At 44.4% G+C, this 24,650-nt stretch overlaps 1 protein-coding gene across 2 annotated transcripts in view; it reads left to right on the top strand.

The window, feature by feature from the left end:
* The first annotated feature begins 400 nt into the window (after nt 1-400).
* Nucleotides 401-24,650, top strand: part of ARTN (artemin) — a 34,141-nt gene continuing 9,891 nt past the window's right edge. Inside the window, exons 1-2 of one of the 2 annotated variants that reach the window (XM_069981272.1) lie at nt 401-446; nt 3,161-3,599. In XM_069981272.1, coding sequence (XP_069837373.1) covers nt 3,308-3,599 — 292 coding nt within the window. In that variant the 5' untranslated portion in view covers nt 401-446; nt 3,161-3,307. Of the gene's footprint in view, nt 447-470; nt 544-3,160; nt 3,600-24,650 lie in introns of those variants that run through there. The other variant, XM_069981274.1, reaches the window with a different exon arrangement.

Here is a 24,650-nt window from a genome sequence, read left to right as displayed (position 1 = left end):
AATTATGTTTAAAAAATCTCGAGGAATGCTTCTTTGCCTTAAAAAAAAAGGAAAATAAAAATTTCTAAAGTTTATAAATATAAATTATCAATTGATTTTTATTAATTGATTTAAAGAAACAGGACAAAGATTGATCAGACAACGCTCTGGATGGAAAGTCACAGAGGAAAAGATTTCATGTGGAAAACACACAAGTATTTCAGACATTTCAAGCTCCTTCTTGTGCTGCTGCTGTAAAACAGATTGGAGAAAGTCTCTGCTGCTAGAGATGCTGAGAAGTCAATGCAGAATGCATGCGGATAGGGAGGGATCCCCCGGGGAGGTGGGAGCATATCTTAACAGCTCAGCGTAGGATAGGATCAGCACAAGGCTTTCTATCCCAGAGCATGCCATGGGGTGGATCAGAGAAGCATCAGTCTGCTTACAAGAGAGGGCAGGCGAGCAAGGTAAGTGCAATCAGACTGACATGAGACAAGTGTGAGCCGCCAGGCTACAGGAGGGGAGACCACACATTATTGTCTGGACATTAACTGCAATGGGCAGGTAACACAGACACTTCTATACAGGGACATACATACATATACATACAGCTCCACGCTCCTGATGGGGCTCTCCACACCTGCTTTTCGACATACAAATTTTTACAAATTATTTGCACTTTTGCATTATTTACTGTACCGTCTAAGAAACTCTGAAAACCCTTCATGATGGATCTCGCACCTATTTAAAGGCGAATGCGAAATCGAGAGCTGAGCGCCCAGGAGCTGACACTTTACAGCGTACATCCCAGCACAGGGTTAAGACAGCTGCAGGTTTTTTACTGTGACAGAAACTATTCGGAGCTCAGCCTGGAGGGTGGATAGTGAAATCTCACTTGAAAAAGCTGATATGTGGCGTTAACCCTATCCGTCAGAAACATCGCCAAGGAATTAAAGCACCACTGAGATGTCAGTAAATATTTGCCCTTCTTGTCTTTTATGAAAGTATCAATACGTCTCTTTGAAGTTCCTGAATTGATTCGCAGGGTATTGTCATAGAGTTCCCATTGTTCTGTTACATTGCTGGTACCATAGTGTTGTCTTTGTGGGTTACTGTCAGTCAAGTGTTTTCTGTTTTGGGGACTTTTGCTCCTCTCAGTCCCCTTTCTATTAGTAACGGTAGCTTTGTATGCCGCTCAGGGTGTAACAAAACCTGTTTTAACATTAGAAGAACCATTAAACTTACTTTTGTTGCCAGTTTTTGGCCCTCATAGCCGGGCAGCGTGGCACACATGTCAGTAAGGATGTCACTATTGGTAATATCGGTAGGGTGGGATGACCTCCTCTGTGACACTTATATCATCTTATATCCTCTTTTCTTCTATCTAGTCTTGGGTGTATCTTATTTTCCGGAACTTCTAGTCAGGCTATGAATATGGGTGCTAGATACCTGAAGAGCATTATATCAATCTCCTTACCTAGAGGATGGCGGACCTGAAGCAAGGATATAAATAATGCCTGCTTCAGCTGCCTCCTGACACTGATCACACTCCTAATCCACCATGATGTCCTAGGGCTCCAATCCAGCAGGTATCTTTTTCACTTTTTTTTCTAACCCCATTGGCTCCCATAGAGATGAAATCCCTGCGCGTCTATAGAAATGGGGATGAGACCAACCTGGCATTGGCCTCCTATATTTAGGGCCCCATACACATTCCCATAAGCCGCCTCTTAGATAAATACAGATTTGCTTGTTGGATTTCTTCATCTCTTACAGACTGAGAAATATGGTATAATCTGATTACAGGACCTTACAATAGACAGCCTGAAAGGCAACATGACCTTACCTACAGCGGGACCTTAGCCTACAGCCATGTAACCATTGACCAGATGTGGTGAGAGAAGAGAAGGAGAAGTCACTGAGTTCAGGGTGATCGCTCTGCCCTAACATGTCTGTGACATTACAATGGGAGATCAGACTCCGCTGTGTATGAAGTTGTCTATAGAGTCCGACGGTCTTGTGTGTGGTTGTAGAACAGCAGAATTTTTATCTCAACCTTTCTCCAGAGCTGTAAATCAACTTGTGGGATTGAACTTCCTTGGCTATAAAGCTGTGATGTGTGTAAGCACTACCATGTGTAGGGAGTGACATTTACCTTTATAGAGCTATTGTTGTGCTTTAATGGATTTTACGGAGTCGAGATGTTAGTTATGGAGATAAGCTCGGCACACAAACCTACAAAGTATGCGCAAAGGCTTCACCTTCCATAGCGAGAAGGCATTGATCATTTTATACCGATGGCATGACAGCAGGAAGACGTTGTTATACTCCACTTGGCCTCTGGTGAATTCCTCCGCCAGACACATTTATTTGCAAGGTGCGGGTTTAAATGAGGTCAAAAATAAGAATAAAAGTTGGACAGAATCCATTGAGGACTTTGTATTGTTGAAAGTAAACTGCAAATGAGCACTGTGCTTCTCTATGTGCATCTCCATAACTCTCTAGAGCAGGGATGGGGAACCTTCGGCCCCCCAGCTGTTGCAAAACTACAATTCCCATCATGCCTGGGCAGCCGAAGCTTTAGCTTCGGCTGCCCAGGCATGATGGGAATTGTAGTTTTGCAACAGCTGGAGGGCCAAAGGTTCCCCATCCCTGCTGTAGAGCTTTAGTACTGTACAAATAAGCCAAAGTTGGAAAACTTTGCCAACATGTAGCCAATCTGCCATTGGGTGGAGCCTTCTGTATAAGAGACGACAGATTATGGATCCATAGTCTTACAGTATATTTGTTATATGAAATTATGGCCAATTCTAAATTTCATAGTCTGTGGATTTATAATTTGTTGCAGGCAGGAAAAACTATAATAGAATTCACACCCTATCTACTGACCTGGCAGACAACCTCCGTCAGTGCTGTCTTTGCAGTTTGTTTGCTTTGTCTTTGCTTTGCTTCATCTTCATGGTCTTCATAACCTAAACCAAAAGACAATGGACATGGTTTAATTCTAGCTCAGACTTGTTTGATGCCATGTTCTAAGGTTCTGTATGTAGGAAGCACATGGCACTTCTGGGACCTATGACTGGGTGACATTTATGATGTGGACAGTGATAAGACTTATGGGCAGACACTTCTTAGAATTAACCACATGTGTGTTTCTCCTGCTCTCCTCCTCCCTCTGCAGGGACACAGTCTGCTCTATGCTCCGAGGCTGCACAGCTCCATCCATCCCCTACTGAACACATCTCTGACCTGTGTACCAGGCAATCTCTGTCCCACAGCAGATTATGGTGCCGTGGAACTGATTTTAAACTGGGCTCATCCCCTGGAGATGCTCAGTTTTGGTCAAGGGGACCTTATCGTCACTTTACGTCACTGGTGGAGGAATCGCATCCATACCGGCAGACAATTACCAGGAAGAATATTACAATATGGGAATGTTTCTTGGAAGGACACATTGAAGACCTTAGAGGAACATGATGGTAAATGGAGCAGAACGTTAAAGACTTCTCCACCGCTCACCACTAGAGTCTCCGGAAAGTGTTCTGAAGTCAACAACTCTGTACAGAATATTAGGAAGAAATCCTCTAAAAAGCAGAAGAGCAGCCGGAAAGGAAGTTACGGTGAGTGAATTATTATTTAGAGGTTTTACAGGCTACCTATAGTATGTTCCTGTGATAATCGTGGAGGAATATTAGCTGACACTATCAGGCCTCTGCTGGCGTTCTCAGGCTTTTGCTAGGAAGAACATGTAGGAATTTCCTTTAAAATGCCAAATAAATGGTTATTCCTATACGCTGCTCCTAGAAGTTCAATGACCACCAGAACTTTGAGAAGTTTGTGAATTCCTGACATACTTTCTGAATTATATTCTATGCTGAAACCCCCCACAATTCTCAATCACTAGTAGACACAGATGGCCATAGTTGGAAGAGCTTATTGCTCATCAATATTCTGGATTCCATTGTTCTTGTATTTCTTTTATGATAAATCCATCAATAACTGGAGGAAGACTGAGATCCGGTATTCCTTATCCTGTGACTCTCCGGCTGCTATAGAAGTACAGCAGTCAGCGTGTCGGGATTGTAGTATCCCAGAAGCTGGGAAGCCACAGGTTGGGGACACTGGCATAGGTGTTGGCACCATTGGTGGTTGGCCATGGTCATTTTTCTTGTTCATGGCCAGATTTGCAGTGAGACATTGTCACATTGTGAGTGGCAACCGTGTTGAGTGCCATATTTTGGTCAATGGGTGGCAACAATAACATCATCTAGCATGTGCACATAATTTACCTAAACTAGGAGAGGAATTTGCTTTTGAAATTTAGGATGACCCCTTTTATCTCACCGTCAAAAAAATTTGTTTACATCATCTGGTTTCAGAAAGTTATATACATTTGTAATTTACTTGTATTTAAAGATGTACTTATCAACTGCTGTATGCCCTGCAGGAAGTGGTGTATTCTTTCCAGTCTGACACAAGGGGGGAGACTTATCATACATGGTGTAAAGTGAAACTGGCTCAGTTGCCCCTAGCAACCAATCAGATTCCACCTTTCATTCCTCACAGACACTTTAGAAAATGAAAGGCAGAATCTGATTGGTTGCTAGGGGCAACTGAGCCAGTTTCACTTTACACCATGTTTGATAAATCTCCCCCCAGTGTTCTCTGCTACCACCTCTGTCCCTGACAGGAACTGTCCAGGTTTTCTATAGGGATTTGCTGTTGCTCTTGACAGTTCCTGACATGGACAAAGGTGGCAGCAAAGAGTACTGTGTCAGAATACACCACTTTCTGCAGGACATATAGCAGCTGATAAGTACCGGAGGGCTTGAGATTTTGAAATAAAAGTAAATTACAAATCTATATAACTTTCAGAAACCAGTTGATTTGAAAGAAAATTAAATTCGCCGAAATACACCTTTAATGCTATAAAGTGGGAAGTTGATTGCAGTGACAATTGGTTGATGCAGCCTCCCTTAGAAATACCTCTATCTATATACAAGGCTTCATGAACATACATTGATCCTGGTGTGTCCTCCCTCTAGGACCCTCAGTGATCTATGGGGAAATCCTGCAACAACTATACATTTCACCTGCAGCGCCCCCAGAGGAAATGTTAGGCATTACATGGGTCACACCACCAGTGATCTGTGCATGTCATGTACTTTCTAGCCATTCTTCGCTGGGCTTACAGATAGAAATCAGGAATGAGAGACCTCCGTTTCTTCTATAGAATACCTGACAATGAGTTTTCTACACCACCCAAGGTCTTATACAGAAGATCAGAGCTTTTCAGTCAATAAGGCAGATGCTGCAGGTAAAGAGAGCGGATCTGCAAACACCTCTGATCTATGAAGACGTCTCAGCTTAGAAAACCAAACTATGGACTAAGAAAATGTATTTAGTAGCTCATTAAAGGCTCAAATGGTGAAACCAGAGATCTGAGCACTTTGAACTTGTGTCCAGAGAACGAGATTAGGCCGCTGGGTGAGGTAAGTGTAATCCCAGCTGTGATTATACCATTTACTGCAGCTCGGAAAACATAATGAGGGAAAGCAAATACCGGACATATCATCTGATTTTCCAGTGTATACAGCCGTATACAGACGCGGGTTATATAGAGGAAAGAGTCCACTGACCATACAGCATGTGTGCAGCACGTGTATCCATCATGGCCTGAAAACGGCAAGAAGGGAACTTTTAAAAAATGCCATTTAGTTTATTAGATTTGCATCCGCTGTTTCCACATTTGCAGTAAGAAGTTTCCGTTAGGTTCCTCCTCTCTCCAGCTCTGAATGAATAACAGGCCACATTTCCATGGCAGTCAGCCGCTAAACACACATTTTTTGGCACAACTCCTGGTTGTCTGTGCAGGTACCTGTTAGCGGACTGTAAAACAGCACATAGGGCCATATAAATTATCTTCAGGAGAACCCAGCAGGCAGAGGCAGGGCTCTGAGGATGGCCAGTACAGATAATGTGGAGGCCTGGAGCTGACGTTACTCAACGTTACCATTCCCGACTTGTAAAAATGAACTTCTTCCGTCAGTCTTTTTTCCAACTAAAACAGGACTGGGTTTAAGACACAGAAACCGTGCAAATCTTTCCATTATTATTTTGCCCTATCAGTTCCACTCCTGGTTTTGGTTGTAAAAAGACTGACGGAAATACTTTGTGTGAACAGACCCTTATTCGGACTCTAAGGCATAGTTTTATTTCATGGTTGATATGTAATTACCGGTGGCCGTTAACATACTACGGCTGTGGTTACATATTTCTCTCCATCTGGGAATTGTTGATCCCTATTCCATATTTTAGACAAGTGCAATAAACACTAAGCTGCACAAAAAAAACAGAGGGCGCTGTCACAACAATATAATTCAACAGAAGAAAGGTCTAAACCAGGGGTACTCAACAACTTTTAGTGACGGTCCACTTACCGGGGTCTATTGTCAGGTGAAGGTCCGAGCTGAACATCAGTAGGAAACATGTTTTGTTACTTTTCACAAACGTTGGTTAACTATTTACATACAGAACTGGCATTTACTCTCTCACCAGCCCTTTCAAATTAGGTACAAAGGGGGTGACTGCCCTAGTAGTATATAGCCCCCCTGTTGCTCCCTCCTGAAGTATATAGCCCCCCTGTGCGCTCCCCCCTGAAGTATATAGCCCCGCTGTGCGCTCTCCCCCCACATAGCCCCCCTGTAGTATATAGCCCCCCCCGTGCGCTCTCCCCCTCCCATATAGCCCCCCCCTGTAGTATATAGCCCCCCAGTGTGCTCTCCCCCTCCCATATAGCCCCCCTGTAGAATATAGCCCCCCTGTGTGCTCTCCCCCTCCCATATAGCCCCCCCGTATTATATAGCCCCCCTGTGTGCTCTTCCCTGTAGTATACAGCCCCATGTGTGCTCTCCCCCTGTAGTATATAGCCCCCGTGTGCTCTTCCCCTCCCATATAGCCCCCCTGTAGTATATAGCCCCCTGTGTGCTCTCCCCTTGTAGTATATAGCTTTCCTGTGCGCTCACCTCCAGTAGTATATAGCCCCCCCATGTGCTCTCCCCCTGTAGTATATAGCCCCCCTGTGCTCTCCCCCTCCCATATAGCCCCCCTGTATTTAGCCCCCCTGTGTGCTCTCCCCTGTAGTATATAGCCCCCTGTGTGCTCTCCCCCTGTAGTATATAGCCCCCCGTGTGCTCTCCCCCTCCCATATAACCCCCTTGTAGTATAAAGCCCCTGTGTGCTCTCTCTCTCCCATATAGCCCCCCTGTAGTATATAGCCCCCGTGTGCTCTCCCCTTGTAGTATATAGCCTTCCTGTGCACTTTCCCCCAGTAGTATATAGCCCCCCTGTGTGCTCTCCCCTGTATTATATAGCCCCCTGTGCTCTCCTCCCATATAGCCCCCCTGTGTGCTTTCCCCTGTAGTATATAGCCCCCCTGTGCTCTCCCCCTCCCATATAGCCCCCCTGTATTATATAGCCCCCCTGTGTGCTCTCCCCTGTAGTATACAGCCCCCCTGTGTGCTCTCCCCCTCCCATATAGCCCCCCTTTATTATATAGCCCCCCTGTGTGCTCTCCCCCTGTAGTATATAGCCCCCTGTGTGTGCTCTCCCCCTATAGATGGCCCCCTTGTACATGTCACCTGGACAAAAAAAAAAGCTAACCACAACTCACCTAGCACCTCGCTCCCCCACTGCAGCTGTTTTTTTTCTCACCCTGTCGGCCCGGCTGATACACGATCTCTGGGGACGTACTGGGGATTCCCCAGCAGAGCCCCAGGACGTCCCCAGAGAGCGAGTATCAGCCGGGGGCTGGGCCGACAGTACACCTATAAGGCGGGAGGCAGTGCGGTGGGAAGCGGGACACATGGGGGCCGTCCCATTACGGCGGGACATTATTGTCCCACCGGATCCGGGAGGTTGGGAGGTCTGGGGTCCGGACAGCTGGCCTCCGCGATCTGGGTTTGGACCGCGGTCCGCCAGTTGAGGACCCCTGGTCTAAACTGATGTAAATCACCCTGACTACCCCACACAAAAAATGTGGGAGACATTGGATCTTATCCTGTGTTTAGGCCTCTTTTCTCGCATTGTCCTAGATTTAAAGGGGAAATAGATAGCTCCCTAGTTGGCACTGGAGGCTGAGGAGGGTACGTCTCTTACTTTTATCCTCAATGCCGTTCCTGCACACTTAAGGCCCTATTACATGAAACGATTATCGGCTGTATTTTGCCGATATCGGCCGTTACGGACGATAATCGTCTTGTGTAATAGAAGGCAACAATTAGCCAACATGTCGGCTGATCGTTGCAGTCGTTTGTCTATTAACATGTTGAAAGACAAACAACTAATATAGCAATGATCTGCTGCCGTCATTCCAAGGAACAGGAGCGGCGGCAGCAGACCACTGTTATCTGCTATGGGCTGACCGGATGATCTAGCGATCACCTGGGCGCCCCCTCCCCCGCTCCCAGTGGCCTCCCACTGTACTAACCTATTCGCTGTCGCCACGTGTAATAGGGGCTTTAGTCGTTTACTGCATGGTCCTGTGAGACTATTAGGAGCACTGTCCCACCCCCATAGTGCCCCTGGCCATCCCACCCCAATTGAGCAAGCAGACAGGGGGGGAACGGCACCAAGGATGATGGTTAGAGACAGGGGCGTAGCTAGGATTCATGGGGCCCCATAGCAAAAAACTGTACGGGGCCCCATGAATTCTGTACGCCCCCCCCTCGCCAAACACAGACAATGACGCACATATACACACACATATATATACGCTGTAATGTGATGACACTAGTGCTGATGTATACACCATGAGTAGACTGTACACAGGAAAATCATCTCAGTGTAATAAGAAATACTCAACCAGAAATAAAAGAAAATGCAGCAGATATTAGTGGTGTGTTCTTTTATTAGAGCCCAGCATTAATAGAAGCTGCTGCAGAACATCTTTGGGAGCAAACCTGTCAATCACTTGAGACACTACTGACATACACAAACACACACATATACACCAGTGCTACAGACATTGCTGACATACACACACACACACACATATATATATATATATATATATATATATAGCCACAGATACATACACATACTGACATATAAATATATACACAGATACATATATACACACACTGACATATACATATACCCACAGACACATACATACACTCACTGACACACATACACAGCACTTACAGCTCCCAGGCTTCCCCCTCCTCCTCCTGTAGTCCGGGCTGATCTTCACATAGAAGTATTGAGGACCTTTGGGTCATGTGAAGGCAGGGCAGGCTTCCTCGGGCCCCCTTCCTGCAGGGGCCCCATAGCAGTCGCCTTCCCTGCCTTAATTGTAGCTACGCCACTGTTTAGAGACATACCTTAATCCTCTGCGTTTCCTGCTCAATACAGGGTTATCAGGAGGTTTATATTTGTCTAACCTGCTGATAGTTACCCTTTAAGATGCTGTGTATAATTAGTTAGTATGTGAATGTCATTTATTGGAGTACGTTATCAGTATCTAGTACAGTGGTGTCAAACATGGTGCCCTCCAGCTGTTTCAAAGCTTTGGCTGTCCAGGCATGATGAGAATTGTAGTTTTGCTAGAGGGCCGCACGACTGAAGCCTGTAACCTAGTAGGTCGTAGTAGAAGGGACATCTGTGACCCCAGGAATCACGTGAACCTGAGAGGGTTGCAGAACCTTATGGTACAGTTGCAAACGAAATATTGTTTTTACTGCTAAAAAGCAGCAGATAGCTCTTGTTTCAGTAATGATGAGGATCACTGAAGGTTGGAAGCAGACACACAGCACAGATTATTCATTAAGGTAATATATCAAGAGTGCAAACCCTCCAAAACAAAGAAGGCGCATCTTTTGTACTTAAAGGAGAAGTCCAGCTAAAATATTTATTAAAGTGTTGTATTGCCCCCCAAAAGTTATACAAATCCCCAATATACATTTATTACAGGAAAATTACTGGATAAAATGGTGATGTCACGACCCGACTCCCAGAGCTGTGCGGACTGTGGCTGCTGGAGAGGATGATGGCAGGGGGACACTGAGGGACACAGGGCACTGGGGGGACACTGAGCATCCCTCTGCCATCATCCTCTCCAGCAGCCACAGCCCGCACAGCTCTGGGAGTCGGGTCGTGACATCACCATTTTATCCAGGAAGTGACATCACCATGTTATCCAGGAAGTGACATCACCATGTTATCCAGGAAGTGAAGCCTTGAAGCAGTAGTAAGTGTAGGGAAAAAAGCACTTTATAAGCATTCCCCGTAATAAGTGTATATTGGTGATTTGTATAACTTTTGGGGGGCAATACAATACTTTAATAAAAATTTTCATCGGACTTCTCCTTTAATGGCAATGGCTTACAGTCGTTTTTAATGCTAATAGAACTCTCCAGTTAAGGTTGGAATATTGCAGTCATAAATCCCAGCCTCTACATCTGGATATGTGTTATAGACATGTATTTCTGGAGTAAATTATAATAAATCTGCTGTGCTGGGGTAGACCCCCCCTCCCCCCCCCCCCCCCCCCACACCCATACACAGAACTAGTCTCCAAAATTTTGACATGACAATCATGCAGCAAAATGTGTGAATTTTGTGGTGGTAAGATTTTGGGGTGATAATTTTTCAAATTAAAGGGGTATTCCGGGAAATATTAACTTTTCCCCTATCCACAGGATAGGGCAAAAGTAGGAGGTCCGACCCCTGAACCCCCGGAAATCTCCGTATCAGATCCCGCTGGCTCTGTTATGAATAGAGCCCCGGGTCGGCATGTGACCCGCGGCTCTATTCATTCCTATGGAGCGATGGAAAGAGCGGAGTACAGCATTCTTCTGGCGTACTTGCCTCTTTCCGACGCTCCATAGGAATGAATAGAGCAGCGGGTCATGTGCCGACCTGAGGCTCGATTCATAACATCTGGGTTCTGATACGGAAATCACCTGGGGGTTCAGGGGTCGGACCCCCCGCGATCCCCTACTTTTCCCCTAGCCTGTGGATAAGAGAAAAGTAAATTTTTCCCGGAATACCCCTTTAAGCACGGACCACTAAATCTATTAGAGATCTACAGTTTACTCATATTTACCAGCACAGAGCAGGAAGAAGTTTCTCTGGTCTGTAACTCCAGGGTCCTGATATCCCAGCATCTGTGGAAACATAGACCATCCGGAAGTGAATGATTCCTTGCCTGTGGATGGACACAGAAATTCTAAAATATGTCTCCTCTCCTTTACTTCATAGCAGGGGTCCCTAACCTGCAGCTCTCCAGCTGTTGCAAAACTACAACTCCCAGCATGCCGTGGCAGCCATGACTAATATAAGACATGAACAGATGTAAGCAAACACGCTCACATTTTATTGAATGTAGTGGGTGGTGGTGACTTTTTACAGGCCGGCACAGCAGGCTTTTTTAGGTTTGTTGATTTTTTTTTTACACCCCATAAAGCTATATGCAAAACTGCAGCAACGTGAGGCGCCCCTCATAACGTTGCACAAATTCACAATGAAATGTAATACTGTTTACCTACTCACACTGTTTTACATCATGCCCTCCAGTGCAATCTGCCCTGACAAATCTCCCAGAAATGCTCTCTTCTCACCTTACAGAGGCCATTGTTCTTCTGAGTGAACGCCTACCCGCTTTAAGAGTCACTCACTACTACCTCATCCTGTCAGGATACCTGATCAGCATATACTGACTGCTGCGCTCTTACGCAGGATTGTTGGCAGGAGAAGGGGACTGCCTGTTCTTTACGTTACATAAGACACGGGGTCATTCCACAGGGCCTAACTCCGACCCCGGCCTAGCCAGGAGCTCATAGTGCAGGATCAAGTCTAAACACCTTCTACTTCGCACAGCAATGAATTCTGGGTCGGCCTTTTTGGCTTAGAGATGGGTCTGAGGAGAGAATTCTAAAGCCGTTTCATAAGATATTTGCTGCAACTATGGAAGGAGACTAGAGAAGAGCTCGTCATTCGTGTCACTTACTAAAGCAAAGCAAGTCCTGCTGTCACAACGTGGTAACTGCACCCACTGCGGAAGAGTTACTACTGCAAATGCACCATGAGACTGACATACATGACTTTTATAGTGTGTTTTAAGGTGAATTCACATGTACAGGATCCGCAGCAGATTTGATGCTGTGTTCAGTTATTTAGACCAGATCTGCTGCGGATCCGCACCATCAAATCGGCCGCGATACGGTACGTGTAAAGCTACCCTTAAACTAATTTACTTCTATTAAAAATCTTAAGTCTTCCAGTACTTATCAGCTGCTGTATGCCCCGCAGGAAGTGCTCTCTGCTGTTACCTCTATCTGTGACAGGAACTGTCCAGAGCAGGAGAGTTTTACTATGGGGATTCGCTACTACAGTTCCTGACAGGGACAGAGGTGGCGGCAAAGAGTACTGGAAATAATACACAACTTCATGCAGGACATACAGCAGCTGATAAGTACTGAAAGGCTTCAGATTTTTTTATGGTTGGTTTCATACATTGCATTTTTTTTTTGGACAAAACCAGAAGTGGATCCAAAGCAAAGGGTAAAAAAGGGAGACATATATGTATCCTACCTACCAGATCCAATCCTGGCTTTGGCTCACAATCCTCAGAGGCAGTTTTCAAAAAAAAAATCTGCCATGTGTGAAACTAGCCTAATAGAAGTAATTTACAAGTCCGTATAACTTTCTTCCACCAGCTGATTTAAGAAAAAAAAAAATTCTTCGAACACCCTTTTAATGCAAGTAAACTAATAGTTGGTCTAAACTTCCACTAGACAGGGCAAGTTTACTGGATACTGATGGAAAAAAAACAAACACAAATACGTAACCAAAAGAGCAAGTGTGGACTCGGCCTGAGTGCAGGTATCTCTGTCTCGCTCCGAGCACAGCTCATCAAATGTGCATACTTGTTAGAACAAGGATCTTAAAGGACATCTATTTACATGTCACAGGAGGCAGACATTGCATGGTGTACTATGAAGTATAGTATGGGGACCACATAGCAACAACCATGCTGTGCCGTGCTAGTGACGGGAGACGGTACTAAAATTTCCGTCTTTCCCCCTTTTTTTTTTGCTAACACTGTAGAATAGGGAGTGCTCTTTATGCCCACATTCAGGGGAGGATTAACTTTACCATAGGCCCCGGGCTGTTCACCAAGCCTGGGCCCCCCACCCCTCTGTAACTATGGCAGCACTAGCCTGGCGTTCATAGTACAGTATAGATAATGTCATGATGTCCTGATTTGTGCAAAATTGCCATAAAAAAACAGTGATTTTTTGCAAATCATGGCGGAAGTGTAGCCAGGAGACAGTACACCGCTGAAAGTATAAGTCTTTTTGGGTGGTCATGGGCCCCCCAGGAGCTCAGTGCCCCGGGCTGCCGCCCAAAACGCCCCTATTATAATCCACTACTGCCCACATTGTCTATACACCTTCCACTGTGGCTGCTATGGCGGCCTATTTGTTATGTAGACCCAGGGGTGGATTAACTTCACTATGGGCCCCAGGCTGTTCACCAAGCTTGGGCCCCCCAAAACCACTGTAACTATGGCAGCACTAACTTAAGTCTTTTTTCTCCATAATGCAGTCTGTAAAGGACCTGTGGTGACATCATTGTCACATGATAAGGTCCTTCAATATATTCTCTAATGTTACTGCATTGTCTCCTGGCTGCAGTTTTGCCCTGATTTGTGCAAAATTGCTGTAAAAAGCAGCGATTTTCATGCAAATCATGACTGAACAAGTCCGTTTGGGGGGCCACGGGCCTCTTAGGAGTTCAGGGCCCCGGGCTACTGCTCGAAACAGACCTATTATAATCCGCTACTGTGTAGACCCCTGCAGCTACATCAGGAGCCAGAATATTCTCATTTTATAGCTGCAGCTAACATGCGACATCCTTGGCACGCTGGAATTCATACGTAATCATTTCCGGCAAATGCCTAGAAGGAATGAAAAGGGTCTGTGGGTAAATAAAGTCATTCTTACTACAATGTTTACCGATACCGAGGGAGCGCTAAGAGCACGACAAGTGTGTTCAGTATTATATTATGTAGGAACATGATAACGCCGGCAGAAATCCTGGCAGAAATAACAAGGAGTCAATGATTGTTGAATAGAGCTCTTACCCGGCCAAATAATAGTAATATTACCAATGGAAACTGGAGATAACACACTGTTCAGCTGTGTCCTGCACATGTTCTTTGGTAATGGCGTGTGGAGACACATCTGCTATAGAGTTAGTGACATATAATATATACAGTATATATATATATGAGTGAGTTTTGGGGCAAATACTGCTATGATGTGGTCTACACACAATGTTCCGCACACTTCCTGACTGCAGATTGGTAACATCAGTAAACTTACTGGCAAAAATTAACTTGATTCCAAAAATAAAAGGCAATAAGACAATGTATACATGATAATGTTTGCCGGTGATTCCTAAGTAATGATGGGGTATGCATGCATGGGTAATAATGGGTAAGAGGGGTGAGATTATACATAGGAAATAATGGGGTATGCATGTATGGGTAATAATGGGTGACAGAGTGGTAAGATGGTGCATAGGTAATGATGGGGGATGAGTACATGGGTAATAATGGGTAACAGAGGGGTGAGATGATGCATAGGTAATGATGGGGGATGAGTACATGGGTAATAATGGGTGACAGAGGGGTGAGATGGTGCATAGGTAATGATGGGGGATGAGTACATGGGTAATAATGGGTGACAGAGGGGTGAGAATATACATAGGTAACAATAGGGTATGCATGTCTGGGTAATAATGGGTGATAGAGTGGTAAGATGGTGCATAGGTAATAATGGGGGATGTATGCATGGGTAATAATTGGTAACAGAGGGGTAAGATGGTGATAAGGTAATAATGGGGGATGAATACATGGGTAATAATGGGTAACAGAGGGGCAAGATTACATAGGTAATAATGGGGTATGCATGCATGGGTAATAATGAGTGACAGAGGGGTAAGATGGTGCAAAGGTAATAATGGGGGATGAATACATGGGTAGTAATGGGTAACAGAGGGGTAAGATGGTGCAAAGGTAATAATGGGGGTAAGATTATGCATGGGTAATAATAGTAATGGAGTAACACAATACATTGGTAAAAATTGCGGATAGAGGGTTAGACAATTCATGGGTAATACTAGGGTAAGACAATATATAGGTGATAAAAGGGTAACACTGAAACTAACACTGTTGGGATCTGGATGGCGGTATGGTCCCCGTTCGTGCTGCCATATCTGAGGGCGGCTGCGGTTTTGTTCATCTAATATAATGCCAGCGCTATGAGTGCCAGGAGTGTGATGACCCGCCACACCTCCAGCTGTGGATTGACAACTTTCTCCTTATGCAGTTATAGTGAGAAAGCTGTAAATCTGTAGCCGGGGGGGCTAAGGGTGTGGTAGTGAAGGAGCTCCCACCTCATAATACATGGGGCCCCTACCTCTCATCACTGTAACTATCATACTGGGAGTGTAAAGACTATAATCACACATAAATCAGCCAGTCTGTCACTGTGTGCTGCCCGCAGACAGGCCCGCATAACCATAGTGGCAGGCTTCCCTTGACGTGTTCTGGAGTGTGAAATATTTATGTGCTGTACGGTGCAACTATTATAATCAGGATGTGATTAATGATAATCTCAAGATTATAACCTACCACACAGGGAGGGGACATCTGATCGGTGGGGTCAGACTGCTGGGGTCCCCAGTGATCGGAAGAATGAGGGTCTTTTGTCCCCCAAGTAAATGGACCAGCAATGGGACCTCTGAGGATAAATAAATAGAGTCCTTGACTACCTCCTCAAGTCCTATAGAGGATGAATGGGGATATGGCCAAGCATGTGCGCTGCTGCTCCATTCACCCAGGGGGGCAAAGGACCCCATTCTTGTAATTGGTGGGGGTCCCAGCTGTTGTTCCCCACAATAAATAACTGTTCCCTCTTCCTGTAGATAGAGATTTTTTTTTTAATCGTGGGATAACCCCTAATAACAATATCTCAATGAGTGCAGTTGAGCGCAACTCGAACATGCTAAAGTCCAATCATTCAGCATTTGATGACAGCTGGCTGAAGACATGGTACCAGTAGCGGATTATAATAGGGGCGTTCTGGGCGGCAGCCCGGGGCCCTGAGCTCCTGGGGGGCCCATGACCACCCAAAAAGACTTATACTTTCAGTGGTGTACTGTCTCCTGGCTACATTTCCGTCATGATTTGTAAAAAAATCACTGTTTTTTGCACAGTTTTGTGCAATTTTGCACAAATCAGGACATCATGACATTATCTATACTGTATGAACGCCAGGCTAGTGCCGCCATAGTTACAGTGGGGTTGGGGGGCCCAGGCTTGGTGAACAGCCCGGGGCCTATGGTAAAGTTAATCCGCCCCTGCATGGTACACTCTGTTTGATCAAATAGTTTGCTAAGATCCTCACTTTTCTAAAAAATAAAAAAAATTATATTTTAATTTTTAATACATACAGAGCAGGTGTTTGCCGTGTGTACGCTGGGAGGAGTATATACGGTAAGCCCTTGCACCTGTGGGTTGCTGTTGCACCTTTTGTCTGTACTTAAGCCACAAGCAGCGTGCAACCTTCAGTGTGAACAGAGTCATAGATGTGCTACCAAATTTTCCTTTGTTTCAGCTGGCTGAAGAAGTTGGATGCAGGGGGGTGCGAGAAAACATGGATACAGCCATAGGCCATGGGACTCAAGCATCTTTAATCCTTAACAATTGGAGAAAGAGGCAGCAGTGTAACCCGTTAACTTTTCTGAAGGCCGGCATTGCCGTAGATCTTCTATTCTTGGAGAGAGGTAGTGAAATGATACCCGAGATGAACATTGTTCTGTGTCCTGATCACTGCCACAAGTGTCAAAGAGGCGGGCTCTTCTTCTTCTGTGTCTAGAGTTCTCTACATCGAGAGCTTATCTGTCTGTCTATCATGTATGATTAATAACTCAATTGGTCTTATTGGACAATAGAGCTGTCAATCATGCAAGAAAGGCAAAGAACTCTCAGCACGGAATAAGAAGAGTCCGCCTCTTTGACACCTGCGGCGGCTGGGGCATGGAGGGCATGGAGATAGCATGATGTAAACCTTTTTTTTCCTGCTGGTATTGTGATAGTAACAGTATAAGACAGTACAAGGTATGTTATAGTGCAGTATGCTGTGCTACTCCATATAGAGGGGCTAGTAAACCAATAGTATACCAATGATATGCACAATGGAGGCCACAGGGGACGGATACTATTATATGCCTATGTAGTGGCATCTGTTGGAGGTATACATTGAAATCATCCGGACATAAAAAGGAGGACAATTACCAATTCTGTACAACTGGATGCCAGATTAAAGGAATTTTCCTGTTAGTTTCCTGTTAGTACATGTAGTAGCCCAGCACTCGGAGGACTACAGGGAGAGGAGCAATATAAATATCTGCAATGGCGAATACCTCCCAGTGCATGTAAATGTGTTCTTTTGGGTAGGAGTAGCTCGCAGTGAGTGATCGATTCCTGTCACTCGCCGGCATACCACGTTCAGATACGGTATCTAAGCTGTAAACATCGCTCCATCTCCTCGGTATGTTTATACGGGACCTGCCTGGTACTCTTGTCTCTGAAGCAGAATCCCACGCTCCTTTTAAACATCACCGGCAGCGCTTTGCGAGCTTTTCCTATTAGATTTTTAGTAAACATTTTCCCAGCCCGCAGAGCCACACAGCGGAAACGTGCCGTGCCCCGACCGCCCGCCCTCTCAATGAGCACATCGCACTGTACAGTAAATGTTTATACCTTATGTGCTTGATGTTTGCTTGACAAATAAAAGCCCCGAGCGTGTACTATGCGGCAGTCAAAAGGTTAAATTCTTTTAAAGACGATCCCATTTCCACCCCCTCTCACACAATACAGACACCTCCCCTTCATGTAATGCAGAAGGTGCTGTAGACAGTGAGCACAAACCCCCTGATGACAGCACTTGGGTATGAATCCTACACGCTCTTTTCTCTCTTTTCTGTTTTGTTGCCTCTTTTGCTGCCTGTCTGCTGGGTTCTCTCCATGTTCCATGCTGCTATCGGGGACTAGTGAGGAGGTGGACTCCAGGTGGAGCTATGTCATGCTTACTTTGCACTCAGGTGTAGGCACAGTCAGCTGTGACAAGGTAATCCAGGAAGGTGGAGTGACTGCGATACCAGTGGCATAGTCACATACTGACCCCAAGATCATGTCGCTGTCACTGAACACCTCTTGGAGGTGCAGCAGCTAATGTGGCGAGGGGGTCAGGACTACTAATGTCAGTGCAGAGGTTGGGGCTAAGAGGATCGCACTGTATTCTCGATGAGGATTGTTGTTTTTAGTGGAGAGCTGTAAAACGCGAGGACACGTAATCTAGAAGCATACGGGGTTTGTCAGCTAGTGTCAGGAATGAGTATAAAGCGCCTCAGGTAGGACGTGTATGATAAAGACGTGGAAGGAAGGGAAAAGTGCAGGAGGAACAGGATTGTCAGGAGAATGCTGAGCTACCTGGGGCTACGACCGCTGCTGTATATACTGCTGTATAATAAGCTGTTACTGCAGGGGGTGAGCACCGGCCTCCTAGTGTCTGTACATAGGGAATAATCTCACTGTGCTATGTGTTGAGAAGGTGGCGCAGGAAGTTGCGGCAATGCTAGAAGCCATGTGTGGTCATTGGGGAACAAGAGGCGTAAATTACGTTGTATTTGGTGTAAGTGATAAAGTCCGATCATTCGGCATTTGAATATCGGTGGCGGAAGACGTTGGATGCAGCTCTAAGGAGTCCTGGAAAACATGGATACAGCCATAGGCTTATAGGTAATAGTTTATAACCTCTAGGACAGTCACAGGTATCATTTTTTATCAGGTTTTTGTTGCTGTTTTATGGTTAAAACACATTCATGGGGTCTGTTGTTTTACCAGAGTTGCACGCAAAGTTGTTTGTCCATCAAAGTGACAGAATCTGCAAGGGAGTCTCCAAATACTGTGTGAATGGAGACTAATGGTAATATTCTATCCATATAAAACACAGACTGCTGGTTCACCTAGTAATGGGTATAATGTAGCATTTATTTGTAAAAAAACAACAAAACATATTCATAAGGCCATGTTCCCACAAAGGGATTTTATTGGGAAAATGCGACTATTAATATTGATGGCCGCAGATCATGATTATTAGTGGCCGTAATTATCAATAGACGGCCGCCTTTTCCCAATGATGGCATGCTTCCGTAGCGGGAACATTGCCTCATGGATATGTAATAGATCCTGCAAAAAAAGTTTTTTTCATCTGGTTTTGCAAAAACAGATTAATTTTTGTGCATCCGTTTTGATTCGTTTTTCCATTCACTTCCATAATAACAAAAAAAGGGTCAAAGCGCATCTGTTTTTTTTAACGTACACAAAAATGTAGCCAACCATATTTGCGCACGTTAAAAAAAATGTGACTTTTTATTTTTATAATGGATGTCAAAACAAATCAAAACGGATGCCCACACAAATGTATCCCTTTTTTCATCCGCTTTTTGCAAAAACAGATGGGAAAAAAAAAACGGATCGCAAAAATGTAGTCTGAACCGAGCCTTAATCTATGGAAAGCGTCTTGGAAGCTTTGCTTATGAAGGAATCTGGTTTGAGGGAAAGATACAAACCCAATCATCCGGCCATTTATTCTTACACAACCAGCAAGGGGACAGCAACAATAAGTAGTGACAAGACATGTATTCAGATTAGATGCCCTGTATATAGCTAGAGTTAGTCTGGTCCATTACAGTACCAGAAGATCCTATGGTGGGTGAAGGCTCTGCCATAATAAGGATACGGTCATACACCGCCATCATCGGACAATGCCATCTTCTCTGATGCTGGACACCAATGGCTCCCAACACACCTTACTGATGTTAATGGGGGACAGTTGTCGGATTTCTATTGGACTTTAATATTTAATAACTAGCGGTCACTTCATGTATGTTTTTTACTGTTACGTAAACATATTAATATGATAATATTTTCCATATTCTGGGCTAAACTGGCCAACAGATCCATCAGCACTCTGATACACGGCATGCTTATCTATATATCAATATAAAATCCATTCGGCCATCTCTGGTGCTTCATATTTCTTATCTCTTGGCCTAATTTGGTTATAGATTTTGATGGGAACCATGCAGAAAATGAACCTGAATTATAGGATGACCCCTGGCAGAAAATGCTGTGCAAGTTTATTAATAGCTAAGTGACACTGAGTGAGCGGGACACAGCGTATGTGGGAAGAGAGTTAGCGAGATATATACTGCCACCTACTGGCTGAATGCTGCACAGAGCGCTGTAGGAGATTGGAATAAGTTCTACGTAACTCACTTTAATTACAGTTAATTATAGATATGATGCCGCCTCTATTTATAACATTCACCGGCAATGCTTAGATTTCACTCCGTTTTTTTATTAATGGTCCCATGTGATGAGTGATTCCTAAGCAGCTAAATAGAGCAATGATGCAAAGGACAAGTCACAGCTTCAGAATACATTACAGCACATATAACCTCGCTTTACCCTGCAGGCTATATACACACCCTATGGTCATGCCGCAGTTGTTGCCACAGAGGTGGGACGCACAAGGCAAAAATCATCACTATTTACTGCGGGTTTATGGCTTTCATAAAGTTTTCCTTTGTCACAAAATTGCAGAGATTGACAGTAAAACTTTTTTGCCCCACTGTTCTGCAGGATCTATTGCAGCAGAACTTCACCATGTGAATATAACCCCTATAATCTGACATGAAATGCTTCATATTTATAGAGGGTCCCCTAGGCTTATAAATGTATATGGCAGCTTTCTTCCAGGAATAGCACCGCTCTTGCCTCAGTTTGGGCGCGGTACTTCAACAAACTAGGGAAATGGGTAAAGCTGTTTTTGCAAGAAAGTAGCAGTTTTTTTCTAATCCTGGATAACCCCTTTATGGATCACAGTAATGCCTCTGTTTGAAAGGACCATTTGTCGCTTATGCACAGTGCCACTCCATTAAAGGGGTTATCCAGCGCTTCAAAAACATGGCCACATTTGCACCACTCTTGTCTCCAGTTCGAGTGTGGATTGCAATTAATCTCCATTTACTTCAATGGAACTGAGTTTTAAACCCCCACCCAAACTGGAGACAAGAGTGGTGCAAAAGTGGCCATGTTTTTGTAGCGCCGGATAACCCCTTTAAGTCACTAGGAACTGCTGAAGATAACAGAGTACAGCGCTTGTCCATTTAAATATGGGCATCATGACCCTCCCAGTGGTCAGACCCAACCCCATCAGACTCTATGCGCCAATCTCATAAAGCCCTCCTTTTAATACATTTAGGGGCACATTTATCAAGAGACAGCTATTTTTGTGCAGTACTTTAAAAAAAATTTTTTTACTGTTTGCGCTGCTGGATTTTTCAAGAGGTACACGCTTCATGATAAATCCAGCATAGTGGAGGCTGCTGCGCAATAGGCGAAAAAATCGGAGCTAGCAGACATTTTTATTCTGTTTTTTTTTTTTGGCTAATTTAGGCACAAAAATTGACAACTTTTGAGTATGGGGAAGACACACCTCCCTGCGCGCAATGCCGTGCCCCCTTCCCCCGCCGACACTGCTACGTGTAACTTCTGCCCAAGTCTGATAATAATTTACCCCAGATGTAGACAAAGACATAAGAGGAGCCTGGTGCTTGAAAGTATGCATGTTGTGTATTTGCTTCAGGTTTTTTAGGCCATAATTTTCAGGCAGAAAATCTGCGACATGTGGAAACAATCTGAACAAAATCTGTAAAGAGAAATTGACCTGCGATGTGGATTTCATGTCGGCAGCATGTCAATTTGGGTGTTGAAAATGCAGATTTAATGCTGATTTCGACTTCAATGGAGAAGACAAAATCCATCATATAGCCGCGTCTCCACACTAGTATTGGGAATGCATTCTGAATGTGGCTGAAACCATGTACCCGTAACCCCGCAGAAACACTGCAGATCCACAGCAAAATCTGCTCCGATTGGGAATTTCTCATTTGTTTTTTGATGTCTGAAGACGTTCTCTAGTGAATTTATAGATCATGTGCCTGCTGACGGATCCCAAGAAGAATCCAGTGCGAAATCCAGTGGGGGTTCAGGGGTCAGACCCCCCTTGCCATGATCTCCTACTTTTCCCCTATCCTGTGGATAGGGCAAAAGTAAATTTTTCCTGGAATACTCCTTTACGTGTACTTGCTATGATCCCCATGACCCCATCAGCATGAAATCTATACCCCCATTTTTATCCGTTTGGGCTTGGACCTGGCATGGAGGTATCTATGGATACCTGAACTTCTAGTGGCTGAATGGGTTTCGTGCCGATCGGGTCAGTCATGACTATTGGCCCAGTCATGACTATTACCTAGAATTAGGGCCCTATTCCACCGGATAATTATCGTTCAGATTATCGTTCAATCGTTCGAATCTAAACGATAATCGTTCGGTTAAAATGCAGTTAATGATTAACGACCGAACGAGAAATCGTTGATCGCTTTATAAGACCTGGCCCTATTTTTATCGTTGCTCGTTCGCAAAACGTTCGCATTGAATAAGACGTCGGTCGTTCACAATAGATAGGAACGCAATAGCGAATAAATAGCGAAGAAAAAACTATCGCAATTACAATCATAAGTAACGATTATTGTTCCATGGAAATGAGTGAGCGTTTTCAGGTCTTTCGCAATAGCGGTCGTTTGAGATCGGTAATCGTTAACGATTATGCAAACGATAATCGTCCGGTGGAATAGGGCCCTTAGGAATGAGAGATTTTCTTTTCTAAATACACATGAGATTACTGAGATGTCCTGTGCATGTGGCACCTCCTCTGTGTGGGCATCTTATACAAGGTCTAATAACAGAGGCCTAACAAGTAGCATACAGGCCTGATCTATCCACCCGCTCTGTAACCTCCACTGTCATTAGAAAAGATCACTCAGGACTGTAGAGGGTAAACAAGTAGCAGATGAATTCTCCTGAGGACACTTGAGGCACTGAGCTATCTGCACACGTGCTGCTGCGGTCAGTATGGTCAGTACGCACCTCCAGCAACAGCGGCATGAATGTCTAAGAAGGCATCCATCAACCCTGCGCTGACATCTCCTCTGTGTGAGAAACTCTGCAGGTTGACAGCTCTGATCAGGTGCTGGTGAGAGTCCCAGAGTAAGGACTGGAAATACTGTGAAGTGGAATTATGATAAGAGAAACGGACAGATAAGAATTCAGATTCATGGAAACTTTTTGGCTTTGAGCACACTGTGCTATTTTGCAGGCTTTTTAAGTTCGAAAAGTGCATGTTAAAAATTGATTTTACACGGCTTTAGATTCATTCTGTTCTGTGGTTGATGTTTATCACGGTTGTAGCCTGAATGACTAGGCTCTAATACAACCGGTTCTTAAATACAAGGCTGGCTGGATGATCTGGGGGTCAGAACCTAAAAAATGGGACAGTTTCCATTTGATAAAGATTTGCCGGGATGCGATAAGCTCTTTAGTATCTAAAGCGTGATATCTCATTTGGGCCTTATGCACAGACTGCTTAGTTCTTAAAGGGGTTATTCAGAAAAAATCTTTTTCTTTCAAATCAACTGATTTCAGAATGTTATATAAATTTGCACTTCCAGTACTTATCAGCTTCTGTATGTCCTGCAGAAGTGGTGGCCACCCCTGTCTGAGAGAGGAACTGTCCAGAACTGGAAAGGTTTTCTGGTTCAATACTTTTTATTAGATTTTCTTCAACTATTTTTGTAATACAAAATCAAATTGGTATCAAATCAAACAAAGCACAATAGTGCCAGGATAACAAGTATAGCATACTGTCAGGATACTGTCAGTATAGTAAATGATATAAACATTCATGAATACAAAATATTCATTATAACTCAAGAAAAGAACTTTAGGTGTATATGTTCTCCAAGATATCATCAAAAGGGTATAAGAATGTCAACCATTCAGGGAAAGGCATAACATTTAGGTATGACAGATGTTATATAGTGATGCGTAGCCAAGGGGCTCAATAACTCCAGCAATTTCCATAAGGCCCCGTTCCCACTGAGGAAAGGTAGCGGAATTCCGCGACGGAATTGTCCGCCGCGGAATGCCGTTAGCCTCCCGCTCATAATGGGAGTCTATGGGAGGCGCGCGCTCCTGCTCTGTACGCGCTGAAGAATGAACATGGTCATTCAGCGCCTCCCATAGACTCCCATTATGAGCGGGAGGCTAACAGCATTCCGCGGCGGACAATTCCGTCGCGGAATTCCGCTACCTTTCCTCAGTGGGAACGGGGCCTAAGAGGGAAAGGAGACTTGGAAATTTTTGATATTCCATATGATTGTCAGGACTGACTATTAGAAGGAAATACATAAAGGAGAATTATACCAGGGTTCCCCGATACTTTTGAAACTGGGATCCTAGGGCTATTACTTTATCATATATGAAAGTAGTGTTAATAGTTGCAATTACTTCCTGTTTTGTTGGAAGATTATCAGACTTCCAGTTCCTTGTTAGGACAATTTTAAACAGAATAAATAGTTTACATGCTAACGTTTTGGAGGGATAGGTGAATATCTTTTATACCAAT

Source organism: Dendropsophus ebraccatus, chromosome 8 (genome assembly GCF_027789765.1).
Source record: "Dendropsophus ebraccatus isolate aDenEbr1 chromosome 8, aDenEbr1.pat, whole genome shotgun sequence".
NCBI classification, from domain to species: Eukaryota; Metazoa; Chordata; class Amphibia; order Anura; family Hylidae; genus Dendropsophus; species Dendropsophus ebraccatus.
This window is presented reverse-complemented; position numbering and strand designations above follow the sequence as displayed.